The 14,429-nt window shown below is 35.8% G+C and overlaps 1 protein-coding gene across 4 annotated transcripts in view; it reads left to right on the top strand.

The window, feature by feature from the left end:
- Positions 1–14,429, top strand: part of mpdz (multiple PDZ domain crumbs cell polarity complex component) — a 135,036-nt gene that overhangs the window by 54,879 nt on the left and 65,728 nt on the right. For all 4 annotated transcript variants that reach the window (XM_030161758.1, XM_030161757.1, XM_030161760.1 and 1 more), the window contains exons 14-18: positions 4,420–4,566; positions 5,623–5,793; positions 6,452–6,637; positions 12,739–12,948; positions 13,997–14,155. In XM_030161758.1, the coding sequence (XP_030017618.1) occupies positions 4,420–4,566; positions 5,623–5,793; positions 6,452–6,637; positions 12,739–12,948; positions 13,997–14,155 (873 nt within the window). The remainder of the gene's footprint in view (positions 1–4,419; positions 4,567–5,622; positions 5,794–6,451; positions 6,638–12,738; positions 12,949–13,996; positions 14,156–14,429) is intronic.

The following is a 14,429-nucleotide window of genomic DNA, read 5'->3' as shown; positions in this document are numbered from 1 at the left end:
AAACGAAGGGGGGGGAACACCACAAACCTAGCAAAGCACCTTCTTCACAGGTACCCAGATCTGTCCAAGTGTTTTACTAATACTTAAAGGTTAACAGTGTATACTGCAGATGTGAACTAATGATATGTACTGTGTGGGTGCAGCCTTAATTTTTAAAATGTTTCTAATTTTATGAATGCTGGTACTTTACATCTTACCAAGGGACAGCAGTGGAAAAATAGCTCTTTTGCTAATACTACCACAGAAATGTTCATTAATGTGTGCTGTCCCTGCTAAATAAACAAACGAATAAATAAATAAATCATCAGGGCTCCACATTGGCACTGGTCTGGACCCAGAAACTCATTCCATACAGACCTGGACCTACAGCCGGTGGTGGAGCACTTTTATTTTAACCAGCGCCGCTTACAGACCAATTGCATACAGGGTGGGGAAGCAAAATTTACAATGAACATTTAGTTGTTTTTTCTCTGCAGGCACTACGTCAATTGTTTTGAAACCAAACATATATTGATGTCATAATCATACCTAACACTATTATCCATACCTTTTCAGAAACTTTTGCCCATATGAGTAATCAGGAAAGCAAACGTCAAAGAGTGTGTGATTTGCTGAATGCACTCATCACACCAAAGGAGATTTCAAAAATAGTTGGAGTGTCCATAAAGACTGTTTATAATGTAAAGAAGAGAATGACTATGAGCAAAACTATTACCAGAAAGTCTGGAAGATACTATTAAAGAAGAATGGGAGAAGTTGTCACCCGAATATTTGAGGAACACTTGCGCAAGTTTCAGGAAGTGTGTGAAGGCAGTTATTGAGAAAGAAGGAGGACACATAGAATAAAAACATTTTCTATTATGTCAATTTTCTTGTGGCAAATAAATTCTCATGACTTTCAATAAACTAATTGGTCATACACTGTCTTTCAATCCCTGCCTCAAAATATTGTAAATTTTGCTTCCCCACCCTGTATAACCTGTAATAAGTGGTACCAGGCACAACAAACCCCACCCCTCGCACATATTTCACCCATTATAAGTAAATGGGAAAATTTTAAAAATTCATAAAAATTTTTGACTTTGACCTACTTTTCCCAAAATAAAATCACATCTATTCTGGGTCACTGTCAATCTATAAACTCAATTTGGTAAAGAAGAGAATGACTATGAGCAAAACTATTACGAGAAAGTCTGGAGGTGGAGGAAGCAACAAAAAATGTACCAAAGCTTTTATTAAAGCTCTCAAATCCAAAATCCTAAAGGATCCAACCAAATCCATGAGAAAAATGGCAACTGAACTTGAGGTAGACAACAAGACCGTTAGAAATGCAGTAAAATATGATTTGAAGTTAAATCTTACACAAGAACACCAAAACACTTGTTGACAACAGCAACAAATCCAACTTTAGCAATTTTTGGGAATCATGTTTATGGCCGCCTTCTAGCCCAGATCTAAACCCTCTGGATTCTGCTATTTGGGGCGTTTTAGAACATGCTACCAATAGAACATCACACAGCAATGTGGACTTTCTGAAAGATACTATTAAAGAAGAATGGGAGAAGTTGTCACCCGAATATTTGAGGAACACTTGCGCAAGTTTCAGGAAGCGTGTGAAGGCAGTTATTGAGAAAGAAGGAGGACACATAGAATAAAAACATTTTCTATTATGGAAATTTTCTTGTGGCAAATAAATTCTCATGACTTTCAATAAACTAATTGGTCATACACTGTCTTTCAATCGCTGCTTCAAAATATTGTAAATTTTGCTTCCCCACCCTGTACATGTAGAGTTATCCCACATGATACCACTCAGCCAGTCACATCTGTGCATTCAAAGCAGTAAACTGTGACTGACAGTGCAGACGGATGACAGAGTTAGAGGCAATAGCAAAATTGATTTATATGTAAATACTTAAAGTATTTCTTGTTTAAGTTTATGAGTTCTTTTGATTCTTTTTTTTTTGTTTTTTTTTTACCATGGTATCAACTTTGGTATCAAGAATCATGTGATTTTAGTGATATCGGTATCAACTACTGACTTTTTGGTATCGTGACATCCCTAATTTATAGTTAAATATGGTGCTTTTACATGTTAAATCAACAAATGCGTCTCATTTATGCTGTATTTTTAGTCCACTAGTTAGCAGAACATCACAGAGGTTGACCCTGCTTGCACTGCACCAGTTCCTCCGTGACTTGGAGAGAAATATTTCTGAGGTGATAAAAGGCAGATTTGGAGACAAACCCCACATGAGCCTTAAAGTTCAGATCTGAGTCAAAGACCACACCGAGGGTTCTTGCTTGTTGGCTCTGAGAAAGTCCAAGGGAATTTAATTTCGCAAGCCATTTCTCTCCCTGAGCTTTAGATCCTACGACTAAAATTTTTCATCATGCTCGAGCGGTAAAGGTTTTGAGAAGCCCCGACATTAATATCTAAAATATATTTTAAAAGAGAATCCTTGATCCTGTGTCATCAGGAAACACAAGATGCGATTCCATTCAGGTGGTTGTATTCGCATTTTAAATTTGCGCATTAAAAAACCATCATGGAAATGCTGAAATATTTGAAAACACCTTAGAATATTGCAAAAAAAAAAAAAAAAAAGTTATAAACTTGGGTAAGGTACTGAAGTTGGTGCATCAATAAAACATAAGTGTGAACAAGTACAAAGTAAATAACTATTTATTCACAAAAAACAATAAACATTATATTAGATAGAAAACAGCATGAAAACTTCACCATGTACAAAGCGCTGCAGAAATAAATGTCAGATGAAGGATTTGACAAAGTGGTTAGTTTTTATGTACAGTCCACAAAAGTGGTATGTTTTGGGGAACAGGATGCTGGGTTTTTATTAAAACACTTGAACTATCAGCTGTTAAATCAATAACTCAAGCATCAGCAGTGTTAACCAGTGACGACAGTGTTACTGCATGAACTGTATGAATGGAGATAAAACAAATATCAAACATAATTCAGTTTAAAAAAGATATAAAGAATTGATTCTTGAGAGGTACAGTATTTAATGACAGTGAGGCCTGTTTGTTTATGGATGATGTTGTACTGATAAATATGCTGTAATTATTGAAGAAAATGGTTGAATTGTTGAGTCTGTATAACTGTACTGCCATGAACATTATGTTGTGTATAATTCAGACACTGCACTATATATTTGTTGTGGTTCAGTGTTAAAATTAGGAAAATAGTATTGTTTGATTTTTGTATTAAGTTAGTGATAAAGGTGTAAAAGTACTGAGGGGTAGGATTAAATAAGTTTATACGTCTTACTCCTTTCCAACCATGCAATATTCAGACTTGTATTTGCTTGAAGATAGATTCTGTTCATTTGAATGTTATTTTGTTTTTGTCTTAATTTGCTTCGTTTTGTTTTGTTTTGTTTCTTTGCATGTTCGAAATAAATAAATCAAATCAAACTGTTCCATCTAACTAGGAAAAGTTAAAAGTATCATGATAAACCAACTCACTGAAGGGTCACACTTACACTTTCACCCATAAAGTTGGAATAACATGTGTGTACCTCTTATGAAATGATTGCCATTGAACCTGGTAAAAGGTGATTACTGATGTGTATAAATAGGAAAAAAAGAACAGTGTGTCTGAACCCCCCCCCCCCCCCCCGCAAAAAAAAAAAAAAAAAAAAAAAAAAAGTGGCCCTGATATATATTCTTGGGGAACACCACTGGTCATTGTGCAGGTTTTGGAGAAGTAGATACCAACACAGTTCACCAACACAAATGAATGAGATGTGATTTAATGTGATTTAATACATGTGTGGAACTTATTTATTCATCTACTGGTTTTGTTTTAAATGTTCCACCCTATTTTTCTTATTTATTACCCGAAGGGGAAGCAAGGGGTATTGTTTTTGGTTCGTTGTTTTTTTTTTTTTTTTTTTTTAACACTCTAGCAGCAAAACATATTGGTTGAATTCATACCAAATTGGGTTTATAGATTGCCAGTGACCCAGAATAGATGTGATTACATTTTGGGAAGCGTAGGTCAAAGTTGACATTTTTTATGAATTTTTAAATTTTTTTTATCCCATTTAAAATTTCAAATGTCTATAAAAAAAACCCCATCAATTTTGTTTCAATTTACGTCAAACTTGGCACATATATAGAGGCAATTGATACGCTGACATCAGCACACGCATTAGACATGATGACATCAGCTGGATCAATGCCAAAATAAGATACAATACGTGCGAGGGGCGGGGTTTGTTGTGCCTGGCACCACTTGTTTTTATCTGTTCTAGTACAGTTTATTCTTATTCTTACTAATTACTACATCATGTATTTTACTTCTATCTCTGTACAGCACGTTGGACAGCTTGTTTTGTTTTAAATGTGCTATATAAATAAACTTGACCTTGTGATTCCCTGGTTTCTTGACAGGTGGCTCAGGTGGAGAAGTTCAGTGAGAGCAGTGGGCTGGGCATCAGTCTCGAAGCCAATAGTGGGCATCATTACATCCGATCTGTCCTACCGGAGGGACCGGTTGGACGCTGTGGAAAGCTGTTCAGTGGAGATGAACTGCTTGAGGTATAGTGTCTAAGACTACACTTTTTCACATTGCATTTGCTTATCATGCTTACTTTTTTTTTTTTTTTTTTTTGGAATATATTTTGATTTCACAAACAACAAACAATGAACAACACAGCACAGATACAGCCAAACCACAAAAGAAAACAACGATTCACATCCATAAACTGCACATATAGCTTATATAAATTTACATTGGGGCTATACAAAGGAGGCGATAAAGAGAATAAAAATATTCTATGACTTATTAGTGAAGACAAAATGCGGCTGCCCTTTCTTCAACAAGTCAGCGGTATCGTCGGGAAGGTAATTCAGGAAGGGATGCCGGACATTATAAAACAAGTCGTCATTGCCCTTTAACCCTTTCATACATGAATTATGAGAACTTTAATCGTGATGTTTTCCCCCCACTGTTCTTATTCCTCTTAGGCATGAAAAAAAAATGCAATTGACAGCTTTTTATGAACCTATTTTTCTTGGAGCTGCAAAAATGTCCACTCAAATGGATATGATGCGTTTAATTTTTGAAGCAAAGAAACATGTATTTACTGATATACAGAGAAAACTATGAAATATAAACACTTTTAATGCTGCTGATCTGATGTTTTCTCATATTTAAACATACTCTAATACTAGTAATTACTCACTTCATGGAGATAATATACAAAAAAAAAAGCATTTTGTTAAAGAAAAAATGATAATTACAGTCTAATAACAATTGATTTACACTCAAACATGTTACTGCAGATCAGGTTTATCAAGATCAGCAAAGTCACATATGCGTAAGTGTCCACTGTGTTGGCTGATATGGAACTAAAACAACAAAACCCATGAAAATATAAGAGAACAGCTGGAGAATAGCTGTCCACTGGAATGGCCAGTATGCATGAAAGGGTTAATGTAGCACTGCGGCGCTCCATAGGAAAGACCTTAAATATTTCCCTGTACCACTGTGTTACAGATGGAGGTTTATCTTCAATCCATTGAAACAAAACACATCTCCTTGCCAGAAGTAAAAGTTTGATCATGCTTACTTTTATGTCGTTTCTCTCGCAGGTTAATGGTATATCCCTGATCGGCGAGACCCACAAGGAAGTAGTCCGGATCCTGAAGGAGCTGCCAGTCTATGTTTATATGACATGTTGTAGGCCCGCTCCTCTTCTGCAGCCTGACATGGACGCTGTCATTCCAGAAACAGAGGCTCTGTCCACTGCATCTAAATTAAAGGTACTGCATTTGCACTGCCGTACTCCAGAAAATGTCATTTATAATGCCAGCGCGGCGTGACCGAGAGGGAATCTGTAAAAGTCACTGGAGCATCGACTGTCAAAGCTAAAACATAGAGGCATTTTAACTCATGAATATTGCAGCAGATAATGTATATAAGTACAGAAGGAAACGCCATGCATCTCTGTGACATTCAGTAATGCATCATGTAAAAGATTTCCCCACCTTGCATATAAGCAACTGAATATGATTGGATGGAAACGGTCTTTATAACCCATCAACCATTATTAGCTCAGGCCTGCCTGTCCATCGCTCCATTGGCTTTCAACATTGTCAGCCATGATGGATTAAGACCTAGCGATAGGCGAGGAGGCTGAAAGTTTATTAAGACCGCTTCTCCTAATACCGCAGAAGTATCCAACAATATTTTCTAGAGATATGAGACATCAAAAGCAGCTTCCCTTTGGAAAAGGGGTTTCATCTCTTCAGCTTTATCTGTGATACTGTACTAAAGCTCTACCATCCCAAAGGTATTTCCCTTTTATCTGCTGCCAGAAACCTGAGCCAGAAACTTGACTACAGGGTACCAGCCTATGGCTTGTGAGTAAAAGTGAGAAAGGCATACACTACATAGAAATTTGGGACTTTTCCTCTGCAGAAACAAATTGATCTGAGCAATGTGCTGGTTGCTGAAGACCCAGAAGTGAACACAGCAGCGGCGACACAGGATAATGTGACAGAGGAGGCAATAGGATCTGCTTTGGCCATGTGGGAACTGGAAATCCAGAATATTGAGCTGGAGAAAGGAGAAGGGGGACTGGGATTCAGCATTCTGGACTACCAGGTGGGAATACTGACCGTGTATGTGTCGCAAATGTATTAGTGTTAGCTCAAGCTAGTGAAAAAGAAACACAATTGTCATTCATTAGCCATTATTTTTTAACCCAGTGTTACTTTTGTGGCCTTTTATATGTTATTTATCACCATTTATTGTAATATTATCTTCTGTATTTTGCTTTTTTTTTCAATGAAAATCAGGTATTTTTTCCATATTTCATTCACTGATCATGCAGGTGTTCATAAAAGCTCAGATTGAAGTTGACTGTCATAATATCAGAAACAGAGAAAAATGAAGAAAATGTGACTTTTTCAACAAAATATATCATTAACTGATCATAAACCAAGTGTCTCTGTCCACTGTCGTTGAGCCAACTCCATGGGTTTTACTGGTGGACCAATGTTGTGGAAGATGACTGTGTTTCCATGGTAACTACAGAGCCTCCGAACGTCCAAATGGGTCATATCTGATGACCATGAAAACACGACAAACTGCATTTTACTCCAATTATTTACATGTATTGATCGGATTAGTGGATCGACAGGTATTAAACATTTTAGATCGGTAGATGGTTTTCGTCAGTGGCTGTTTGGGTCTTTGTGGGTTAAAATTTTTAACTACCTGTTTATAACAAAACCAGAGAGAAAATAAGGGGACTAAAAATTTTTTTAGACTTTATTTTTATTTGTTTTATCAACAGACAATACAACACACAAACTATGGGTCCCTGGTTGAACACAAAATATTTAAATGACAGACAGTAGTAATTATGCATTGTTTTGTTTATAGTTATGTTATGTTTATATGCTCCTTGAGCTGTAGGTAATAATTCAGTCTTCCCATGGAGTAGATTTCCTCTATTATAGCCACTCATCCTCACGGGGGGCATCAGTTCCTTTTTGGAAGAAATTATATGAATTTTAAAGAGGTATTTGTCTTCTTTTTCCAATACATCTCCAAGTAGCAGTCCCAGCAAAAAAAAACTTGGGGTCCTTACTAATTAATTTTTTTTCTTTTATAATTTTGTTTTTTCATTTGGGAAAATACTTTACAAAAGAGTAAAACAAAAAAAACACAACTTAGCACATTTGTATCTCATGTCTGAAAAATCAATAATGGTAAAACATGAAATTTAACATAAACACATTCCATATAAGTTGTCTGTCTTCCCCCTGTTTTTTCCTGTTTTTTGTTATAGTTTAACCCTTTCATGCATGAATTATGAGAACCTTAAACAAGATTTTTTTTTTTTCCTGAGTGTTTTTATTCGTCTTAAGGCATGAAAAAAAACAATGTGATTGAATTTTTTTTTTTTTTTTTTTTAACTCTTTCGGTGCCAGACAGTTAAGGGGCTAATAAGCCTTAAAAGTGCCACAGAATTTGGCCGTTTTTCAGTATTTCGCGTCGTTTTTATAATTGAAGTCTGAATCGTCATCAGAACTCATTTTCTAGCAGATGGGACTGTTTTGACAGATCGCTGTGTTTACAATATTACTACAAAATGGCCATCTAATTTGCATATGATTTCATTCATAAATTCATTCATAAAATTTCCCAAGCAGAAAACGAAACGCGAGCTCTTCCTTGGTCAAAAACCGCTCGGTAACATCCGACCGATTGCTACTTAGATTCAAAACACACCGGACGCAGCCGATTCATTATTGATCGTAATTTGCAAGAAGATTTGAAAGAACGTCATCGAAATGTGAGAAAGAAATGGGGGTGGATGGTTTGTTTGTACACAAATATGGCGTGTTCTCCAAAGCCGATCTGATCGGCCCGTGGCACTGAAAGAGTTAAATCAACCTGTTTTTCATGGAGTTACAAAAATGTCTACTCAGCTACACCATGAGTTTTAATCTTGAAGCAAAGAAACATGTATTTAAAACCCAATATCATACAGTGATATGAAAACAGTGAAATGAAACCATGTTTATTGCAGCTAATCTGATGTTTTCTCACATTTTAACATATTCTAATTCTAGTTATTATTCACTTCATGGAGATAAGATGCAAAAAATAAATATTAATTGATTTCCACTCAAGAACCAATCAAGAACAGCAAAGTTACAATAATGGTATGAATTGCAGTTTATGAGATGATGCATAAGTGTCCGCTGTGTTGGTTGATATGGAACTAAAACAACAAAACCCACGAATATACAAGAGAACAGCTGTCGAGTAACTGTCTACTGTAGTGACCACTATGCATGAAAGGGTTAAATAACATACATTAGAACAAAAAGAGGTCACATTTTCCCCCTTATTTTCACTATCCTTATTTCAAAATCCACACAAGTTTCAACTCCATTACATTCAACCAGCACAAATATAACTCGTCATTTCCAGTTAAATTAAATCTGGCCTCAATGGGGCGACATATACAATCCATTTTGACCACATTTCCAGAAATTTATCCTGCTTTACTTTGAATGAAAAGGACAGTTTCTCCATTACATAAAGTGCTTTTCACCAGTCTTGAAGTTGTGGTTAATCTGGTTGTAGCCTCCTTCGGAACTGACAAATGGTGGACTTTAACTTTAATATTCTTTTTAATTTCGCCACGTTACTTTCACCGCAAAACACCGGTCGATATTGTGTCACTGCGACATACAAAAGTTAGTCTGACATTTTCCGCTCAACACAATACAAGTAGGGTCGGTGTGTGAGTTTAATTATTTGTTTATAATAGCTTGAATATAATAACTTAGATTCACTTAGGAAATTTGCTGATAACATCTCTGGTTTTCCTCAGTTGGTTTTTCGCGGCTGCATCTTATATTACTCTTATAAAATGTCTGTCATGTCGCTGTCATGTAGTTTGTGATGTTTTCCGGTGGATATTATATATGTCGCAGCATGTTGGACCTGTAACAGTTAGTCACTCAGTTGTCACCCACAGATATTACTTTTCAGTGACAGTGTGAAACCAAACAACACAAGTTGAATGATGAGCTGTTGGCGTGTTACCTGTTTACGAGTCAGGGAGGGAGCATCCTCGGGTTTGTTTACACAACTGAACTTAGCCAATAAAAAAGCATCTACTGTGTGTCCCCTTCACGGCTATTGTTTTATCACCTGGGCCTCACTTTTAGAGTAGCAGCTTTTATAGAACCTGATATTTTCAATCAATTAATCAATTTATTACAAAATTATTGCAAACATTAAAGATCAATAATTCATGTACAAGATATGTTTTGTAATAGGAAGCAGTCCTCAGCCTATAAACATGTGATAAGAGACACAATGTACATTACACTGGTCAACAACAAATTTATTGTTGAAGTTTTTTGAGCTGATTTAGGATCATTTTGGTGTGCTGAGTCCAAAAATCACATTAATTTTGCTCAATCAGGTCAACTTTCTGAACTATGCTACATATTGGCTTTTTAACATTTTTGCTTACATTTATGGGCATTTTCACATCATATGATACAAAATTCTTTCCTATTTCTCGCAATAAACGAGTTCTGAAGATTTTACTTTTGCCAATTTATAATTAATGTTTTTTTTTAAATATTACAGGTGAATGAAATGGCTTCAACTAGAAGATCTTGCAAAAATAAGTCTGACGTATTCTGCTACATCTGCGGTGAACACACCATTGTACCTAACAGGAATCCTGTTAGAAAATGATTTTTTTTCTCTTAAAACCTATTTTGGGTGAGAACTATATAAAAAAATCAACTGATAAAGTCACAAAAATGTAATCAATTTTGTGAGACGATCAAATTTTTCAAAATCAAATTAGCAAAAAAACCTGACCTGATAGAGAAAAACACATGTCGTTTTTGGATTTAGCGGTGCAAAATGGTCCTAATTCAGTTGAAAAAACCTAGACATCTTGCAAAAAACATTTTTTTGTAACCCAGTGTTATAATCTTTAATAAATTCAAATGTTCTAAATAACTATAAACATATTTTAAAATATTTGCCTATCTACCTAATGATGATTTTGTTTTTAGCATTATCTTAATATCAGGGAAATGTAGAATTTAGAGTGTATAGTTCTGTGCAAAAGTCTTAGTCCACCTTTGGGAAATGTGGTTACATATTTATTATTTCTCATTGTCTGTTCTTCAAATAAAAGAAAAAACAGGAAATATGTGCACAGCCTTAAAAGACACTCAACAAACTGAACTGAATGGGCTGTAAAGTCACTATTTATTACAACCTCTGACCCCATGACAAGAAGCAACACAAAGGATTAGAAACATCTGACGTGTTGAATGAAACCTGGTACAACACAGCAGGAAATTAATGCAATAAATCTAATAATGAGGTTAAAGACCCAGGGTTCAGTGCGAAGGGAGGTCACACTAAATACGACCACTTTGGTTTATAGAAGCTGTTGAATGAAACCTGATTATTTTTTGCTTGATTTGGTTTATTTTAATTCAATTTATTGTGTTAAATTCTTTTTATTTTGTTCATTTTGGTTCAAGTTTTTGATTATTTTTTGTTAAATCTGTCGGTTATTTTGCTCTTTTTGTTAATTATTTTGGTCGTTTTCACTAATTTTTACTAAACGATTGTTAATTTTATGAGTAATTCGTCCATTTTTGTCCATTTTGTTGTTTTTTTTTTCTGTTCAATAAATCTCATATTGTCTGAGCAAAAAGGGTTAATGACATGTAAAGAACTAAATATGACCACTTTGGTTTATAGAAGCTGTTGAATGAAACCTGATTATTTTTGCTCGATTTGGTTTATTTTAATTCAATTTATTGTGTTAAATTCTTTTTATTTTGTTCATTTTGGTTCAAGTTTTTGATTATTTTTTGTTAAATCTGTCGGTTATTTTGCTCTTTTTGTTTATTATTTTAGTCGTTTTTTACTAATCGGTTGTTAATTTTATGATTAATTCGTCCATTTTTATCCATTTTCTTGTTTTTTGTTTTTCTGTTCAGTAAATCTCATATTGTCTGAACAAAAAGGGTTAATGACATGTAAAGAACTAAATACTACCGCTTTGGTTTATAGAAGCTTGGAACTTTTTGTTTTTCCTGCTATACATCAAAAACAGTTGCAAAAAATATATATATATTAGACCACCCCTTGTTTTCTACAATTTCTTGTTCATTTTAATTCCTGTTACAACTGAAGGTACATTTGTTTGGACAAATATAATGATAACAACAAAAATAGCTCATAGGAGTTTAATTTAAGAGCATTTTCCATGGTTTTCTTGATAATAACCAAAATCACTTCAGTTCTTACATCAATATCTACGGCATTGTACTGACAAAAACAGTGCTTTTAGGCATTCCATGTTTTCTTTTCTGTCTGTTTTAGTCACATGATACACATAGAAGTTAGTGCTTGATTGCATTATCATTGTTTTTAATGACTTTTGATGGTCTAATAATTTTTTCCGCAACTGTACAGGGTGGGGAAGCAAAATTTACAATGAACATTTAATTGTTTTTTCTCAGCAGGCACTACGTCAATTATTTTGAAACCAAACATATATTGATGTCATAATCATACCTAACACTATTATCCATACCTTTTCAGAAACTTTTGCCCATATGAGTAATCAGGAAAGCAAACGTCAAAGAGTGTGTGATTTGCTGAATGCACTCATCACACCAAAGGAGATTTCAAAAATAGTTGGAGTGTCCATAAAGACTGTTTATAATGGAAAGAAGAGAATGACTATGAGCAAAACTATTACCAGAAAGTCTGGAAGATACTATTAAAGAAGAATGGGAGAAGTTGTCACCCGAATATTTGAGGAACACTTGCGCAAGTTTCAGGAAGCGTGTGAAGGCAGTTATTGAGAAAGAAGGACACATAGAATAAAAACATTTTCTATTATGTCAATTTTTTTGTGGCAAATAAATTCTCATGACTTTCAATAAACTAATTGGTCATACACTGTCTTTCAATCCCTGCCTCAAAATATTGTAAATTTTGCTTCCCCACCCTGTATATCTAGATTGGATCTAAATACAGAGGCCGATAGATGCATATGTGTGGTCATTAGAACTCTACTAAACCAACGAACCAAATTTTGACTTCAGACTTTAACATAGAACTGTAGAAATGCTGTACTATATCAACTGCTGAACTCTTGTTATTGATTTTGTTTCTCCCCATCACAGGACCCACTGGACTCGGCTAAGACAGTAATTGTGATCCGCTCTCTCGTTCCTAATGGTGTGGCTGAGCAGGATGGCAGGCTGTTGCCAGGAGACCGACTCATGTATGTTAACACCACTAACCTGGAGAACGCCAGTCTGGAGGATGCTGTCCAGGCCCTGAAGGGGGCCAAGCTTGGCCAGGTCCAGATAGGAGTCGCCAAACCACTACCTGTAAGTAACAGTCACAGTATTAAACCAAGCTTGAGTAGTGCTGTAGTAGAATAGTGTTAATATTTCAGGGTGCATTTCTAATCTTCAAACTCTGGTAAATTCATAGTATTGGATGTTTGGTGGAATGGGGAGTGTAAGCATGCCTGTGCTGGCTTCGACTCAAATACTTTCTACTTCTCACTGCTTTAGAAAACATGCTGAGTGTGTTGTGGCTTTATCAGTGCTTCTGTGTGAGCCTTGCGTGTCAGAATGTCTTTTAAATCATGCGACTTAGTATCCAGTCACGAGGTTTCAGCTTACGGGGCTTGAATTTTTCATGCAGGGGAAAAGGAGTGGATGTTGCTTGCGTGGTTTAGCATTCCTCGCGCTTTTCGTGTACAGCCAGAGAGCAGCCCGAAATGCTCTATGCCCTTTTGTTTCATATGATTATGTTATTGAATTTTCAAAGAGCGCAGACCTTTTTGTACATTTAAACACATCGGGGCACTTGTCAAAACATTAGGTCTGTCCAACCGCACGTTCGCTGCTTCAGGCTCCTGTAGTCTTTGCACAGGATGTTTCTCTCTGCGAAACTGCTCGAATTCTTTCAGCTTTAGTGCAGCGTTTCTCTTGTATTGAATCTGTTGTTGGATTACACTGTGAGACCTCTGGGCTGCCAAGGTTAGCTGGATTACAGAGCTGTAGGAAGCCCTCTGCGGAGTTATCCAACATTCCTGCAGGACGTGGAATGTACTTCTAAGGGGTATTTTGTTATATCGCCTTTCAAAATTGGGTCTGACAAGTGCAATCCTCCAATATGCCTTCTTGCTTTCCCTATATTTTTCTGGGCTGCATGCTACACAAAATCGATATCAAGAGCTCTTTATTAAGAAAACATGTTAAAGCCTTGAAGAGGTTTTCCTTGTAGTGCGCTATTTCACATCGTTATTTAAATCAGTTTCTAACACTTTCCACCCCCATACTAATTTCTGTGTCCTTGATTTGGTCACAAGCAAATCAAAACACTCAAAAAGCTGGAGACACTGAAAGAATTTCTCCACTTTCCTAGGGAATATGTGGATATTCCCACTCTCCACACCCATATGGTGAGCAGGAAATAACTTCATCATCCACCATCCATTCATTTGACTTCAACAGTATTTTGGTTGAAGAAGGAGAGGAAGAAGGACTGGCTGAGGGCATCGTTTACCGAGCAGAGCCTGCATTGGTTAGTTAGATTTTGGGAGAACTGGAAAAAAAAAAAAAAAAAAATCAACCAGAACAAATTGGGGGAAAAAAGAAAACATGTAGATTTGATGTGATTTTGCTTTTGGTTCTGCTAATCTATTATTTTTATAATGACTGGTTTGTTTGTTATAGTTAAAAGTAGAGACATTATGGCATAAGAAATGGTAAAAATATCATTAGCCTCGGAGCATAATTGCCTAAGTCATACACAAATGGACAAAAGTATTGGGATTGAATTCAGGTGTTCCTTTTCG

The sequence above is a fragment of the Sphaeramia orbicularis genome, chromosome 18 (genome assembly GCF_902148855.1).
Source record: "Sphaeramia orbicularis chromosome 18, fSphaOr1.1, whole genome shotgun sequence".
NCBI classification, from domain to species: Eukaryota; Metazoa; Chordata; class Actinopteri; order Kurtiformes; family Apogonidae; genus Sphaeramia; species Sphaeramia orbicularis.
The sequence above is the reverse complement of the archived record's forward strand: the minus strand, read 5'-3'. Positions and strand labels throughout refer to the sequence as shown.